At 42.9% G+C, this 17,872-nt stretch overlaps 1 protein-coding gene across 1 annotated transcript in view; it reads right to left on the bottom strand.

Moving 5' to 3' along the window:
- Window positions 1-7: 7 nt before the first annotated feature.
- The window catches only part of JPH1 (junctophilin 1), a gene marked incomplete at its 5' end in the record, with an annotated part of 91,705 nt that continues 73,840 nt past the window's right edge, over window positions 8-17,872 (bottom strand). The window contains 3 exons of the mRNA XM_010846976.1: window positions 8-624; window positions 7,107-7,744; window positions 17,704-17,822. Coding sequence (XP_010845278.1) covers window positions 544-624; window positions 7,107-7,744; window positions 17,704-17,822 — 838 coding nt within the window. The remainder of the gene's footprint in view (window positions 625-7,106; window positions 7,745-17,703; window positions 17,823-17,872) is intronic.

Below are 17,872 nucleotides of genomic sequence, written 5' to 3'. Positions count from 1 at the left end.
ACAGCTCCATACATCTCCAGTTTAGTCACACTCTGCTAGGACAGATGGAGTAGCCAATGCCAAGAACTTCGCCGGATGGGGCTGCTTCAGCAGATGTTAAAAAAGAATGATTATTAAGTTTTGCTCTCCAACATGGTTGCCTGCTTCAGCTCCCAGAGGACCCCATAGCCACAACGCCTTCCCAGGGGGACTGGACAGGTCCTCCGGTTGAATTTTCCATCTTTCTCTCTCTCGTGAGCCCATCCTAATTCCAAGCCTCCTTCCCTGTGTCTGAGTCTGCCTGGAGTGTGCCATTTAAAGGGCTGATGACACCACTGCAGAGGACCGTGGGCTCACACCACTAGTTGTCATGACTTCACCGAAGGGTCAAAACAGTGATATCATTAAGTAACTATGTTGAATCATATTCAGGCGCAGCCAAAATTAAATTGAAGGACAATGCACGGTTGTTTAAAAAAATGTAAATCTGAATAGGGGAAAAGAATGTGACAGATTGTGATTTTATATAGAAATTAAGGCTATTCTTACCTTTCCTAATTCCAATCAAGTTAGAAAGTGAACAAAAAGAATGGCCAACCCGATATTCAACAGCATGACGAGGATGATCATGATTGAATTAGGGCCCTGGAAATCAAACAGAACAAAACAGAAAATTCTAAGTGTCACCTTCCCAAGTTAATAGCAATAGTTAAATTAGCTCACAAAACCAATTACCAAAAATACTTGAAAAGACACAACACAGTTGCAGGTCCATATGGTCAAAGCCACGGTTTTCCTAGTAGTCATGTACAGGTGTTGAGTTGGACCATAAGGAAGGCTGAGTGCCTAAGAATTGATGCTTTCAAACTGTGGTGCTGGAGAAGACTCTTGAGAGTCCCTTGGACAGCAAGGAGATCAACCAGTCAATCCTAAAGGAAATCAGCCCTGAATATTCATTGGAAGGACTGATGTTGAAGTTTCAATACTTTGGCCACCTGATGTGAAGAGCTGACTCATTAGAAAAGGCCCTCATGTTGGCAAAGATTGAGGGCAGGAGGAAAAGAGGCTGGGAGAGGATGAGATGGTTAGATAGCAGCACTAAATCAATGGACATGAGTCTGAGCAAACTCCAATGGACAGTGAAGCACAAGGAAGCCTGGCATGCTGTCATCCAAAGGGGTTGCAAAGAATTGGACATAGCTTAGTGTGTGAACAACAACAACACAGTTGCAGTAAATAAAGCATGAATAATGACAACAGTTCTAAAAGGTATAAACTAAAAACAGCTATGCTGTATTTAGATGGAGTCATCTCTGAACTTTCATACAAAAATGAATCTAATACTGATTAAACAGTATTTTAAAATACCTTAAAACACTAGGCAACAGTCTGGGTGAGACACAGCTCACCATAATGGGTTTAAAACTGATGGGAATTAGAGATGTATTTTTGTTAGGTAGGGTGTAATTTGGACTAGGAAGAAATCATTTCCTCATCAAGGCAGCTGGGAACAGGAGAGTGAAATCTGAAGGATGGTGAGGCTGCTCCGGGAAAGTTCAGGAAAAACTCAGGAGGAGGTTCTTTGACTCTTCTTTTTCCTGGTCTTCTTTTTGGATACCATCCTTTCCTTAAGGTAAAAACTACAAGTGGGAAATTGAACCCTTTCGTAAATTACTGTGCAAGATCTAATTTTTAATTTCTCTGCTTACAGCCACAGCATTTCAGAAACCAAGTTATATTTTAACAAATCACAGAATCGTATTTTGTAAGTACCACTATAATAAATACCACACAGTCTAAAGTGCCCCAAATTTACTTTTTTTTAAAATACAAAACAAAACCGTTGTATGACCCATCTGTTTAGATCTGGTTGTGTTTTGCTATCTTTACTATAAAGAGGCATTCTTGGTGTTAACTATTAAAATAGTGTCTAATTCTTAAACAGCATTAAAAGTGCTCTAAAACTTGCCTTATAAGGGAGGTGGGGTAGGTAGTTTTATTCTCATTTTACGGACGAGGAAACAGTTGTACTATAGTTGATTATCCTACGGTGAGACTGTGTCAGTCTTCAGATGCTGTAATGATGTGATTTGTTGGGGGTGGTGAGTGATTAAGGGAGGCTGGAACTGCCATTGGTTAGTGCTCATCTCACGGGGTCCAGGGCTTTAGTCCCGTGTCCTTCATGGAGGCCTCCTTTCTGGATAAGGCCACATTCTCCCTGGTAGAGGTCAGAGTGCCTCCTCTTTCTGTGTCCTAACACTTCACACTACTGTCCGTTCTTGTTAACTGCCATCTTTTCCCCTAGACTGAGTCCCACAGGGGTCCTCCTCGTTCACCACTGTGTACCCACACATAAGGGCTGTCCAGTTCATCCAGACAACCAGTCTTTAATGAGAACCCACCTTCCACTTTTCCAAGTCCTATACATGTGGTGGCTGAACGGATATATTCACTGTATTAAACGAAGAACAGGGTGATTCATAAAATCAGGGTGACAGAGAGGAGGAATAAAAATGGGTGTTATGGAGGGATTCTTAGAAGAAAAAGCCTAGTTCCTAAACTCCAAGTAAAGGGGAGGAAAATAATTCTTCACAGTGTAATCCAAAAAGGTAAGTATCTTGCCCAAGGTTACTCAGCCAGTTTGAATAAATTAGAACTGAGATTAAACAACTTTGGTTTGTTCACTTCAGAACTACATGTTCTTCATCTCTATTAAAGTCACAGGCCTTAGTTTAAAAATAATTTACCATCAACTTCTTTAAAATGGCATTTTCATCGGTATCCTATAGTATCAGAAAAACATCAGATAATGACCAATGCGTCTTTTAGAATAGTTGTGTTCTAAATTAATAGGAGAGTACTAACCTATGTAACTCCTCAATTATGGCTAACTTAGAACACATAAATAATGTAGGGAAACTCTTAGAACTCAGAAAATAATTGATGATCTTTCAACGTTATTAGTCAGGCCAGAGATTACGGAAATGCTATTAATATACATACTGAACAGACTTTGCTCACTGAATGTGTTTAGATTTTCTTAGGAATGTGTTAAGAATTCTGGGATTCTTTCAACTCTTTTGGATTAGTGGATTTCATTTCATAATTCCTCAAGACAGTGAGTGATAATGAAAGAAGACAAGGGAAAGTAACGTCAAACCAATATGATGCAAAGTCCAGTGACTTACAGGGGACCCTGAGAAAGCAGAATGATAGAGAAAGTACCTTCAGTAAAGGTGTTCCTGGACCTTTCACTCCCACTCTATGAGTCCTTAAAAGGCTCCATGAATTTATCTAACTTTTTGAATTGGTTAGTATTTTGGGTTTGTGTATATTTATACAGACATAATTTTTACTGAATAAGTATTTCTCCCATATATATTCTAATATACACATACATTTATCCTACCAGTATAGATCTACTTATAAAGCTATTTTTAAAGATGACTCAGAGATAAGAGTAAACTGGCAATAGAAGGCTCAAACAGCCAGGTAAAAAAAAAAAAATTCTGGGACGCTATGTTTAACAGGTGGATATCAACACATGACCTCTGTGCTCATCAGACACCTGGGCTGGGTACAGAGTGGAAAGCTTTAAGGTGAAGTCTCATAAACATGACTGCAGTGGCCAGTTGTAGCTTAAAATAGCAAAAAGAAAAAGTCAGTCTTGCTTTTGAAGACTGACTGAGACAGGTGTAATACAAGAAGCTGTTGGGGCAGGGCAGAGTACAAGTCTTGATTAGAAGAAACTTTCAGGCAGTTAGAAACTAAAGTGCAGGAAGTCAAACTATGGAAAGAAATTCTAACTCAAGAATTTTTTTCTTCCAGAGACTATCACTCATTTAAAATTATGAAGAATTTTCTGAAGAGTTAGTACAATTTGCTAAACTTCAAGCTTTTCCAAAAACATGAAAAGAGCAAAAGTTAATTATATGTGTTTACTCGTGTGTGTGTGTGTGTGTATGATTCAGACCTGATTTGACATGGCTGCCTTAGGTTTTATAACAATTCAGAAGAAAGGTTGGGTAAATCTTAAACTTGGAAGCTGATCAGTGTAACTGCTAAGAGAAAAGTGTGGGTTCTCAGGAGTTGAGTCTCCTAACTAGAAGACCCCTCACTAGTCTCTTTGATCATAAGGTTCTCAAGATATCTCCTTACTGCCTTCTACCCAAGTTGCCATATTGCAAAAATCCAACAAAAATCTTGGCATCACATAGAATGTACTTTCCTGGGACAGGAGTCACAGACTGGAGGAAGGTTGTTAAGTAATCCTTGTTGTGGCTTCCCTTCTCCCAAGTGTTAGCCTGTGTCCCTGAAGATTCTATTTCTAGGAATCAATACCCAGGGTGATCCTGAGGATGGATCAAAATCTACTGGAAAATATTTATGAACTGTTTATGCTCCAACTAGTATTGAGGTGAACTTAATAATAGTCAGTGCTTTCTGAATACCTACCCTATGCGAGGAACTAAGACCTTTACAAGTATCAACTCACAACCACTGATATTAATCTTCACAATGTTTGATATAGGTACAGATGAAGAAACTAAGTCACAGAGCAGGTTAAGAAACTTGCCTAAAAGTCAAAGAGCTGGTAAGTAACACAGCTGGGATTTGAACCTATGGTCTGGCATAAGAGGCCACACCCTTAGCTAGTAGCCTACACACTCAGTAAGTTGGCTGACTACAATTCTGCAAATTGTTTGGTGATTCTGACTCAAAGTGGACCTCTCACACTGTTTCACAAAGAGGAACTCAGTCTGGTTTCCCCTCTAATGTCTGCTTTAGTGTGAATGTTTCTATGAGTTTCCAAGTTGTTATTTGTAAACTTCTAACTTAAAACACTGTCTTAATTTCAAAATTGTTATGTAGACCTCTTTTGTTTTAAAGGTCATTCACTGACTACCTTTAGGATGATTCTGTCACTATCCTAACTCCTTGTGAAGAAAATAGTTATCAGGGGTGTGAAAGGCAGCTTTCTGTTATCAAGGAAGGGAAGGTTAATTGTTAAATCTCTTGTTAAATTGTTAAAACTCTTCAGAAAGCGAAAGTGAAAGTGAAGTCGTGTCCGACTCTTTGCGACCCGTGGACTGTAGCCCACCAAGCTCCTCCGTCCATGGGATGCTCCAAGCAAGAATACTGGAGTGGGCTGCCATTTCCTTCTCCATACACAAGCAGGCGCCAATTCAGCCCTGACTTCCAGCTCCTAACAGAGGTACAGAGCTGCTGGCCGCCTCCTATCCTGGGGTGTCCAAGGGAACCCTAGAGACCAGCCTGCAGAGCTGCAAGATGCTTGGCTGACTCCTAGACTCCGAATGTTCTGCATATCCATGAAACAGATGCTGTTTCTAAACAAGGCGCCAATTCACCAAACATACCAATCAGTTTATTACAGGTAAGAACTAGGTAACTCACCTAAGGGACACTGGGGCATGTACTTTCCCTTAGGGAGTTCTGAAAATCAACTGAACCCCACTAACGGGTACCCAAAAGGTATAAACGATATAGCCTTGTATTGTCTGAATTTTCCTCTTGTAAATCAAGCAAACTAATACCAATTTATATGGGAAGCTTGACTAACCCTATGGATAAATGCTGAAAGCCAAAAGAGAAGTTATCACATTTAACAAATTCAGTAGTGATAACATTAACACATATTTAGTATCAAGATACTGATATATCAATGTTAAAAAAATGCTTACTAAACAGTGAGTCTCAAAGTTACTGTTTTGAAAACCACGTATCTATATAAAAGCTTGACTCTTGGAAAGTTAATCATGTTAATTTGATTAATTTATATTTAGATAATTAAAAAGGTGAGAATTTAAAGAAGGTGGGAACCCATGTTAATAGATATTAGCAAAATAAACCCAAGAAATTTCAAACGTAAAAGTTAGTTGAAAAATGAATTTCAATGTTAACCCTATGAGCAGACTGACAGACAAAAGTAAACTGATGGTTATATTCCTATTGGCCAAAATATTAATCTACGCCTTTATGCAAATATGTCTCAGAAATTACTAGTCAATACTGGGTCAACTGTGGCTTTTTCCCTAAATTACAATCTTTTCCAAAGCCATATAACCAGGTGAACAATTTAACAGACTTTTAAATCTTACTGAATATCAATGAGAGCTTTCTGGTTGAATAATAAAAATGGTAAAGACTCATAATAAAACCAGCATCTACGAGAAAACTGAAATTTTAGGAAGATTTATACTCTGAGGAATTAGAAAACCAAAGTAACTTTCTTAACCAATTGAAAATTTTCACTTCTTATACGGGAAAGCAGTAGTTCTGAAAAGCCTGGCTATTAAATAAAATCCAAACTAAACATTTATGAGAATAATTCACAATAGTAGCCAGAAAAGATGTTTTGTCGAAAGATGCTGACTGTTGTGGGGGTGGAGTCTAAAGGCAAGTTAAGAACGTAGCGAACAGCAGTGGAACTCTCCTGGTTAGAGCACGACAGCCGGCCTCTGGGCCAAGGCCCATGATTCCTTCCCAGCCCCAGCAGTCAGCTGCTGTTACAGGCTGCCCGTTTGTGTCCCCTGCCCCCAAATTCACACAATGAAGCTCTAAGCCCTGGAGGATGGACCTTTGGGAGGTGATCAGGTCATGAGGTTGGAGCCCTTTGACGGTATTAGTTTCCTCTTTCTTAGCCCTGTGAGGACTCAGGGAGAAAGTGGCCTGTGGTCCATGGACCAGGCAGTGGGTTCTCACCAGACCTCAGATCTGCTGGTGCCTTGATCTTGGTACCACTCAGCCTCCAGAACTGTGAGAAATAAGCGTTTCCTTTTTAAACCACCCAGTTCAAGGTATAGTTTTTTGTTACCACAGCTGGAGCTAATAAGACAGCTCCCATGAAGCTTACCACCATGTGCTGGTAAAGGCTTGTGAAAGTGGAGCTGGGACAAGGTGGTCACGTGAGCCCACCTGTAGGAAGCCTGAGGAAGGTCGCGAATGCTGCCTGGAGAGCCCCTGGTGGCTAGGCTACTGGTACTAATAAACGCTACCCTTCACAGCCCTGGGCTCCTTATTGTCATCAAGGCATCAATCTCCCCTGATGTCACCCAGAAGAACCCAGAGGAGCAGAGGGACAGGGAACCACATCTCGTACAACTTACTGAATTGGCTTCTTTTTCCAAAGCAGGGCGCGCATCGTTGCTCGCTGGGTTCTTTGGTATAGCAAGTTCAGACTTCTTAGCTTTTGGCTCAGCTTTGCTTTCTTTGGCAACTGGTTTTGTCACAGATTTAGGGGGACTCCACTTGTTGGGTGACGGCTTGTGCACCAGTGCCAAGGAAGACTGGCTCGACCCCTCCTCCTCTGTGTCCTCCGGAGGGTGCTGGGGGGCGTTCAGTTTCACGTAGTAGCCGTGGTACTGAGAGTGCAGCTCCCCGTTACTGGGGTTGGGGATGTGGTGGCGGCCAGAGTACTTGGAGGAGGGCACGACCGCCCCCACCTCCTTGGGGGGGGCCTTGGAGGTCAAGGGCTTGTTGACGGCGGCTGTCACCTTCTCCTCAGCCGCGCTGCGTCTGTCCTGGTTGAGTCTCGCCCCTGAACTGGGGTTCTGCTTCCTTGCGGGCTTTGGGGAGGGAGAGCGGCCTTGTCTGGGACTTGGCTCAGGAGACTCTGGGGGTGTGGTGCCTTTGCGGTAGAAGTGAGGCGATTCCTTTGGTGTGGGGGGCTTTTCCGGGACCTTGTCTTCGGGATTTTCTTTAGCATCTACACCTTCCTGAAATCTCTGTTTGATGTAATCTGGGCCTGGGGAGAAAGTGGACAACAGAAGGGGAGGTGATAAAAATAAGGCATAAAGGCTTATTCCTCTCATGGCTACAAACATATAAATATTTGCTAAATCAACTTAGCCTTTCCTCTTTTTCTCTAAAATATATTTATAAGGCTTTGACTAAGCACAAGGATGTTTCATGCCCTGGGAGAAAGATTAAGGTGATTACGTACTTGCCTGGAGAATCCCATGGACAGAGGAGCCTGGCAGGCTATGGTCCACAGGGCCGCACAGATTCGGACACTACTTAGCACGCACACGCACGTATGTACCATTAATTTACACTATTTTGATAGTAATAAAAGTGAAACAGTCCTGATTTCCCTTCCTCCTGCTGGCAGAACAGGGAGGCAGAATTCATATGGATGGAGCACTGCTGACAGCACCATAATTAATCTGCATGTTCAAATTACATGGTATAACCAAAATACAAAGTATATGCTCATATACAAAAATAAACTGACTTGTATGCTTAATATTTAATATATTAGAACACTTAAATATATTAAAAAGAATGTTTTAAAAAATCATCTACATTGGAGGAGGAGAACATGCAAATAACCTATTTTTTAATGACCCTTCATTAAAGGAGCATTTAAACCGCCCAGTTAGAAACAAACACTGCAGTGTAGGTTACACTTCACAGGATAACTTACTCAGAGGCCCTTCAGAGTCTGGCTTTGCATCGGCCGCGTTTCTGCAGGCATCCGAGTTAAGACAAGCCAGCTGTCCTTGGCTCTGCAGTCTAGTCTCAAGACTTTTTTTCTGAGTACTTTAGAATTGTTTAACAATCACATGTTATTTTTATAACGAATCATGTTTTTAAAAAGGGACCCTGGTGCATTGTTATTTTATGGGCAGGTTTGGGGGAGAGTAAGGAGAACTTGTACTACAAGACTGTCCCACCAGCTGTGAGCGCTTCAGGAGGCCAGCATCCAGAGAAGGGAGTCTCTGCAGACCTCAGATGTGCTCCAAGGCCCAGGCACTCTGCCCTTCCCCAGTAGCCTCCCCTGTACAGCCTTTGGCCACCACTTCACCCAGCCACCATTTCTCATCAAAGGAAATCAAATCAAGGTCACCCAGTCCAACTGGCCCTCTTCTCTGCAAATGCGAGGTAGCTGACTGTATCATCTCTGGAGTATCCAAAGGAGAACTCACCCATCAACTTGCTTATAGGAACTGACTAGCTCTTGTCAATCCCAGAGCATTGCCTCTATCACTTTCCTTCCTGCCTCCATGCCCAGCCCTCACCCCAGGCGGGGCTGAAAGACAATTATCTGTGATTGTTAAAAATGCATACTACTTCCATCAACAGATGAATGGATAAAGGAGAGGTTTAGACACCCAAAACTGACAGACTAATGAAATTTTGCCATTTATGGCCACATGGATGGACTTGGAGGGCATGATGCTAAGTGGAATAAGTCAGAGAAAGACAAATACCATATGTTATCCCTTATATGTGGGAATAAAATAATTTGACATATAAGGGATAGCATTTGTCTTTCTCTGACTTATTTCGCTTAGCATCATGAATATGTGAAACTAGCAGACTCACAGGTATTTATTGTGAGATGGCCATTTATTATACAAGGTGTTTTCCAAAGTGTTAAGCCTTACCAAAATCCTAGCAAGTGGGCATTATCCTGATTTTACTGATACGGAAACAGCTGCAGTAGCTGAAAAACCCAAAGTCACACAGCTCCTGTGGATCCTTAAGATAAAATATCATGCAACATGTAATATATTAAGCCCAGAAGTGAGAATTCCCAAGGGCCCACATTTATAGGTTGCACTAAGGGACAAAAGCATAAGAGTTCTATCTCACAGTCCATCCTGCAGAAGATAAAGCCACCACTCAGAGGTCAAACTTCCCAAACAGGTCAAGATCATATGCCAACAATCGAGATTTCCTTTCTAAACTTAAGGTTAAACACCCTCTTTACAAGAATTGGCAATATTCTTTTAAATCCACTAAATATGGCAGCATGAATTCTTGGCACAGAGAAAGTTATCTTGCTTGGCTATCCTATCCCCTCTCCAGGTGAATCTTCCCGACCCAGGAATTGAACCAGGGTCTTCTGCACTGCAGACGGATTCTCTACCAGCTGAGCTATCAGGGAAGCCTGAAGAAAAAGAGGCAACTGCAATTATTCAAAAGGTGCCGTTTTTCTTTCCAGCTCCTTCCTTGGGGCTCTGACTAGACCATTACCACCAAGAGAAAGCAGCATTAGCAGCAGCCCTGGAAGGACAGGTTTTTCAACAGGTTCGCCCTGACTTTCAAAAACCCATGAAGAGAATTTATCCTGGTTTTTCACAGAGAAGTCCCTCATCTACTGCAGACTCATTTTTACACAACACGTCCTCCGCAGTATGCTGATGGCATATCTTCTCCCACCCTTCAACGCCACATTTCATCAGACTTTGGTTTCACCTGTGCTTCACTTCCATCCAATTTTACAGCATGACTGAAATACCCATCTAGGCATGGTAGTAAGTGTTCCGTGCAAAGGTAATTAATAGGCAAGACTCTTAAAGCCAATGATTTTCCCCTTAAAGTCACCTAACTCTGAAACACAAACTACAGAGTACTTTCAATGTCTTCAATCCAAGGGGTAAGTGCAAAAGTTATTTTTGCAGACCTTTCTATCTTAAGATTGAGGCATATGAAAAGCTAATGTCTGACTTAAATACACACACCAAAAAGAACAGGAACAAAATAGATTCTGGCAGAAGTGGCTAGTTATACATTCTTAAAGTTGGAAGGAGAGAGTCACTGAACCACAGGAAATAAAGATGTCATAAAGCCCGCGTGCTTCAATTTGAAAATGTGAGACTGGAACTGCGATGCTTAAGAGTTTAGGGTTTATCTGGGTAACCACTGGTCTTACCTGTGTCTACTGCGGAAAGCAGATGAGAAGCTGAAATGGGAACTGCTTTGACAGGTCCCAGCAACGTGACAGCTGCCAGCAAAGGATGAGACTGCTGAAATGCTAACAGCGGCAAGAGGTGGTTTATTTGAGAGGAAACTCAGTCAATTCAGTGATAGTGGGTCCCAGAAAAAGAATTTTTTTAAAAAAAGTGATATGCTTTAGTTATCTGGAAAAAGAACAAAGACCTATAATACCTGAATACAAAGCCTAGTTTCAAATGCTCTTTGTAAAGAGTAAATGGATCTCCCCCTACCTCTTAATTTATGCCATTGTGAATAGGCCAAGCTGAGACTGATCTGGCCCCTGGAGGATTCTGTATTAATGGCCTTACAAAGCTATATTCTGGATTCCACTGAACATATTTACTATGTTTATTAACTCTTAAATACCAGTGTAGCCAACTCCTTTAGATCTGTAGGCCTCTCGTGCATTGCTTCTAATCTTAAATGTTTTCAGAAAGGCATTTTTCACTTGTGCCCATCTTCTCAGACATGGTTTTCAGGCATATTCAGTTTTATCTACAGGGCTTCTGATGATACTCAGAATCTGTTGAGCTCAGAGAATTTACTAGCACCATCTTTCAGATTAAACACACACACACACACACACACAACCTCCCAGCTTTATTACCCATTAAAAATTGGCTGAATGAGGGAATAAACGTACTTCAAAGCAGTGTTCCCCATGAGCTGCCTAGCAGAGGCATGTGGGGTGCGATTCCCAGAGAATTTAGTAAGTATTAATTGAAGCCTAGAAATCTTGAGGTTTAATAAATGTTCCAGGTAACTCTAATGTATTCAGAGCCGGCATTTAAAAGCATGGCAAGTTTGGGATGGACATGTACACACTGCTATATTTAAAATAGATAACCAACAAGGAATTCCTGTAGAGCACAGGGAACTCTGCTCAATATTCTATAATAACCTACATGGAAAAAGAATCTGAAAAAGAATGCTGCTGCTGCTGCTAAGTCTCTTCAGTCGTGTCCAACTCTGTGCGACCCCATAGACGGCAGCCCACCAGGCTCCCCCATCCCTGGGATTCTCAAGGCAAGAACACTGGAGTGGGTTGCCATTTCCTTCTCCAATGCATGAAAGAGTGAAAGTGAAGTCGCTCAGTCGTGTCCGACTCTTAGTGACCCCATGGACTGCAGCCTACCAGGCTCCTGCGTCCATGGGATTTTCCAGGCAAGAGTACTAGACATATGTATATGTCTAACTGAATCACTTAGGTGTGCACTTGAAACTAATACATTGTTAATCAACTATAATATAAAATTAAAAATAAACGAGAAAAAAAGACACCAGGGTGAGAGACCTTGAAATAAAAGACTGATTCCACACACAAAAAAATAAATTTGAACAGTATGCCAAGAAGTATGCTGACCAGAGCCAACCTAACTCCAGCCTTCCTCACCTGCATCCAGCTGGAAATGGTTCCAACATGGCATAGTCAACTGGGGTGGGCCAGCTCAATGAGGGTGTAGACTTAGATTTTCCAGAGTAAGATTAAGTGCTTTTAAAACAAAATATCTAACATACTGTGGAGGGCAGAAGTTTTTCCTGGACAGTTTTCTTGGGGGGCGCATGGTGTGCCTGTGCTTGTTCTGTGTGGTAATGTGCCCACGCCGCGATGCCAGCACCACAGAGCTGATCAGATGCAGTGGCTCACTACAAAGATGGGTCAGAATATCGCCAGGGAGGAAATGATGACAAGTGCTGAGAGTTGCCGCAGTCAGCATTTTGGTCTGTTTTTACAGACAGTATTTCTGAGTCCTTAAGGGATGTTTCTGGGAAGAAGTCAGGTCACCTGCTAACTGACGTGCCACACAACACAAAACAACAACACATTGTTGTTGAGCACATGTCAGGCCCCCACACGGAGAGGTTATGAGTTACAGTTGGCATGAAGCCTCTGAACAGATACTGCAGATGGAAAACAGCGGGGCGTTCAGCTAGTTCTTCATAGGTGAGCCTCGGTGAAATGGTGGGGGGCACCACGAAGACCCCCCCAGGGCAGTGCACACGCTTTGTAGCAACATCAGAAGTCATTACATGGAATTTTGGTATTTTTGATGGGGACTGTCAGTCACTAAAAGAAGACCAGATTGAAAGGTTTTAAAAAAATTATACAACTGATGGCAGATCACTATGTGGAAAGAATGACACTTTCCAAAGGACTTTAGGGTCCCATCCAGTACTGTCCTGCAACTTCTGAGAACAGAACAGCAGCACTCCGGTCTGCAAGTCGTAGGACACTCAGCCAGGGTGGTGCACATGGCAGGCTCTCAGTACACATGTGTGTCGAATGGGATACAGTGGGATACACAGGTGGTAATAATCTGAAGTCCCATGAATTACTAATTTCTCATCAACTAGTAGATTATTCCATTTCCCTTTCTCTATGAAAAAAAGTTATTCCAAAATTTGGGTCTGTAAAGTGAGTTTAGAAGTTATCTATTCCAGGAAACTTTTTTTTTTTCTTAACAAAAAGTACTTATTAATAATGTGTGTTAGTGTGTCTGACTCTTTGTGACCCCATGGATCGTAGCCTGCCAGGCTCCTCTGTCCGTGGGATTCCACAGGCAGAAGAATATGGAATGGGTTACCATTTCCTATTCCAAGGCATAGACAATTCTTGGGACTTCTAATTCATACCAGAAGTGTGAGCTTAGTTGACACTGCCTCAAAATAACCTATACCAAAAGACTTCACTTGAAGTAATCAACACATTCTATGCACATGTGTGTAACATACATGCTCTTGTACCTTGAACGCTTGTGTCTCCTTGCCCTCACAAATTCAGATGTTGAGGCCCTAACCCCCAGTGTGATGTTACTTGGTGGTGGGGCCTTGGGGAGATAGTTTAGCTCATGAGGGGAAACTCTCATGAGTCTCACAGGCTTAATGTTCTTATAAAAACTGGAAGAGACACCAGAGTTCTCGTCCTCCAGGTTCATGGACTGTGGAAAGGCTGTCTGCCAGCCGGGAAGAATCACCTGAACCCAATCATGTTAGCATCCAGATCTTGCAATTACAGCTTCCAGAACTAAGAAAAATAAATGTCTGTTGTGTAAGCCACCATGTCCATGGTATTTTGTTGTAGCAGCCCAAGTCAACTAATAGACATGCTTAAACCCAGGAAGACGAAGCTTGTGAGGCTGTTGCTTGGGTCACCTCCCAAGAGGGCTCTACATAATATAGTCACCTATACTATGTATATATAATATACGCTATATAAGTATAGTCTACATAATGTAGTCACATTCGCTTTTTCCATCCATGACCAGTCACCCCCACAACTGATAAACATCACTTGAAATAAAAAACAAAATAAGGCATCTTGATGGAAAGGAAACTGAAACAGTGGGAGGAAAAGAGCCATACACAGAGTTTCCCAATTACCGTTCGCCATGTCCAGCTCCCCACCACCTCCTCCGTTGACCATCCCAAGTCCTGTCTCGGCTTTCCTGGCTCAGAAAGCCCATTTCATCAGCCCTTTGAAGCCGCGCCACCCCTCAGGGCCGACTCCCATCGCCGAAGCTCACAAGACTGACATGTGACACCAGAAGAGCGATTCATCAGTTCACAATGAGCGAGGTAAATGTCACAAAGGCCGGGACCAGCACTGATGCCACCAGGGCACGCTCTCCCCACTGGCAGACCTCCACGAGAAGCTTCACCAAAATTAGAAGGTTACTGGTGACGGCGGAATCGAGACAGAGGCATGAGATGAATCAAGTATCCAATGGCATCAGGCTGAGCGCGCCTGTTGCATCCATTTCCTCACTCGGATGATCTTGCCAATAAAGCCATACACGCTGGCTACCTCTCCCTGCGTCCTTCCCCATAACAAAACGTCCCTGCCAGTGCAACTACAATACTCCAAGGTTCTGGCTGCAGCTTCGCTCTCCTCTGGATAGTGTTCGAATGGACACTGCCTATTTTTGCCTCTGTGACTCTTTTTTTTAATACTACTTTGGGTGACCAAGTCTTAGTAAGTTCTAATACACTAAATCAGGTCACAAGGAAATCTTGCTGAACTACAGACATACTACCTATCACATATGATCATTTTATACATTCCTGTGCTGTCTCGTGGGCTTATTTTAACACTCAGTTGCTAAGTCGTGTCCGACTCTTTGCTACCCCATCGACAGCAGCACGCCAGGCCTCCCTGTCCCTCAACCACCTCCCGGAGTTCGCCCAAGTTCATGTCCATTTAATTCTCCGAGGGCAATCTTACTTCTAAGTTCTGGGGGTGTGACTCACTGCGTCACTCTTACTCATGGCAATTTAGGTTTCTGTGTGTGAATGCAATTATCTACATACATGAATTCAACTACACACACGAATGCAATTACCTACATACACGGTCAGATACATCTATTCGAATGCCTTGTACTGTTCTAACCCTGCCCTTTGAATGATTAAGCTATCCCACATGGCCACCGTTTTTACTGTGCATTTATTTGCCTGTGCCTGGTCTTAGTTGCGGGATGTGGGATCTAGTTCCTTGACCAGGATTGAACCCAGGCCCCCTGCATTGGGAGCACAGAGTCTTAACCACTGGACCACCAGGGAAGTCCCTTTTCCGTCGTTTTTAATTGAACTGTAGAATAATACAGATTTGAGCTAAAAAGTATAAGATTGAATTAAGACTGGAAACTTCTGAAAATACTGCCGACTCCTGAAAAGAGGTAACTCACCATAAAAGTTCAAAATATTAGCTATGACAGATACCCTTTTTTCCAAGGGTTAACGACTTCTATGCACGACACATTCATTCCCAACAAAGGAAACATTTGTATCTGGGATATGTAAATGAAACGCGCAGTCTGACTCAGAAAAAGTACTTGAAAGCTCTTTCAGAAATGTCTATCTGATTTGATCACCCTGTGAAGAATACACAGTGGAAAGCATGAGTTATGCTCCCTTGAGAAGATCAATAATACTCAGTACAGAAAAGGCTTTCTATACAGTTGCTGAAGGTAGTCCTGGCTGTGGGTCAAAGGGGATCGCTGCCGTCCCCCCTTAGCTCCTGTCTCAAATAGACCCCTTGTCATCTCATGCTACTCTGATGTATTTATTACTGAGGGACAACTGGCTTGTGTGATGATGTTTTAGCTACGAAAGGGTGGAATGGCATTTTCCCACATTTTCCCCCCTCCTCAAATGCTTTCCCATCACAAAAGGCTTTAAAAAACCTTTTAGTCTGAAAAATTGAGATGACCTCCCCTATCATTTACCTCCTGTTAACACCAACTGGCAATCTCAGGGACCCCATCCCCAGCGGAGTGAACAACAGAACTGAGCAATTACCATCTGCAGACAATAGTGAGTTTGTTTGCTTCCACAGCAGCTCAAGGCTAGGGCTGCGTCATGAAGCTGCTTTGTCTCCCGACTGCCCAGCTGCTCCCAAGAGTATCACTACTGCAAAGGGACAAGAGGGTCCCTCCTGGGTGGCTGAACCCCCTCTTCAGCTCTCACACCCTACAACAAGTAGTTCCCAAGGTCCTTAGGCCCAGGGATGTGGGAACTTCCAGAGAAGCGTTTATTCCTACCCCCAAAATGGAAAATTTCCCTTTCCTAATAAAACAAGTATGCATTAAAAGATTTCAGTTGACCCAGAGATGGGACACAAATAAAATAAAACACAACACAAAGGACGCATATGAAAGAAACATCCATTGCCACTGGTTTTCTCCCTTGAGCTATACAGAACTAGTCACTCTATAGTAACTCAATCACTCTGCACCCGAACCCAGCCCTGTCCCAAAGCGCTCTCATAAAAACTGAGTCTTGCTAACATGGCCTTTTACTGTCTTCACCCTTCACAGAAAAGAAAAATCCTGTCCTTTCTTTCTCATTCTCCCATGCCATGTTACAGTCAATTTTCTAGCTTTTACATGGAAGCTTGCTCTTCTGTACACCGTGACTTACCTTGTTCACGTAGTCACACGGATGCCCTGTGGGTTCCAGTATTTTATCACCCTCACTGGAACCAAACAGGTATTGGACACACGTGTTGTGCAGGGTGCTAGTTATCCAGCTTGATTAACAGAAACCAATGGGGAAAAACTCTTCACCAAGAAAACATAAATTTCAATACTTAGAAATTAAGAACATTTCTTTTAGTCTCTTTGCCTGGAAACCTGTTGATCCCTTCAATCAACAGGAAGTTGTTTCTACAACAATGCAGAATCAATAAAATGGCAATTGCCACCTTTTCCTATAACACATATTAAACATAATCCTATAACATCCTGTATTAAAGAAAGGGATGGAAACAGTTTACTAGGAAAGCTCTAAGGAGTGAGTTAAATATTTAAACCTGCTGTAAATATCTGCTTACTGCTACGGTACAACGTTTGAGAGGCAGATGACCTGGGTTGATTTTGTGTGTGCGTGGTTGTCCCTTTCATTTTTCTATCATGACACACATTCTCCTCTTAGTCTGTGCAGAGGCAACTGTCTTTAAGTGGTGCGTTTCTTTACATCCCAACATTCCTTAGGTGTATTAAAAACATGAGCCCAGTACTTCTAGTTTTTCCTTTGCTAATGTGATTGTTACAGGTGCCTGATTTTGAGGCATTTGTTTTAGCACCTGTGATGGACCCCGACACATAACACCATTTCTTGGATGCTTCTTTTAGATTCTCATCTTGCTTATGCTATCAGTTGGAAGTTTGCTGCTCTGGGTGGGAGAGCAGAAGGCGAGGGAGACGCACTCGGGAAGAACAAGCCAGAACTCCAGCACGAACACTCAAGACTTCAGACATGTGTTACTCTAAGCTCCCAATTTTACTGTAGTCCTGCTGAAATTCAGGGGGCACAGATCTTCAGATTATAAAGAAAAGCAGGCGAAAGGAAACCAGAGGCCACATTCCTAGCCCCCCACCCCCTCCTATCTCAGCAGGTCCTACCTGCTCCCACTTGCCCCCCACCCATTGCAGGTCCTACTTGCTCCCATCCCCCGACCAACAGCATCGCAGGTCCCACCTGGCTGGTAGAAGTCCGGCGACAGCTCTCGGGCCACAGCTCTCGCGATGTCACACTCCTGGCGGGCGGCCAGCGCGGCCTGGTCTGCTGCGTCGGCTTTGGCTCTCGCGTGGGCGGTCCTGCGGAAGCACAGAGGGTTGGTCAGCAAGGTGCTGCTGCTGCTGCTGCT

Source organism: Bison bison, unplaced genomic scaffold, assembly GCF_000754665.1.
Source record: "Bison bison bison isolate TAMUID 2011002044 unplaced genomic scaffold, Bison_UMD1.0 scf7180017864241, whole genome shotgun sequence".
Classification (NCBI taxonomy): Eukaryota; Metazoa; Chordata; class Mammalia; order Artiodactyla; family Bovidae; genus Bison; species Bison bison.
The sequence above is the reverse complement of the archived record's forward strand: the minus strand, read 5'-3'. Positions and strand labels throughout refer to the sequence as shown.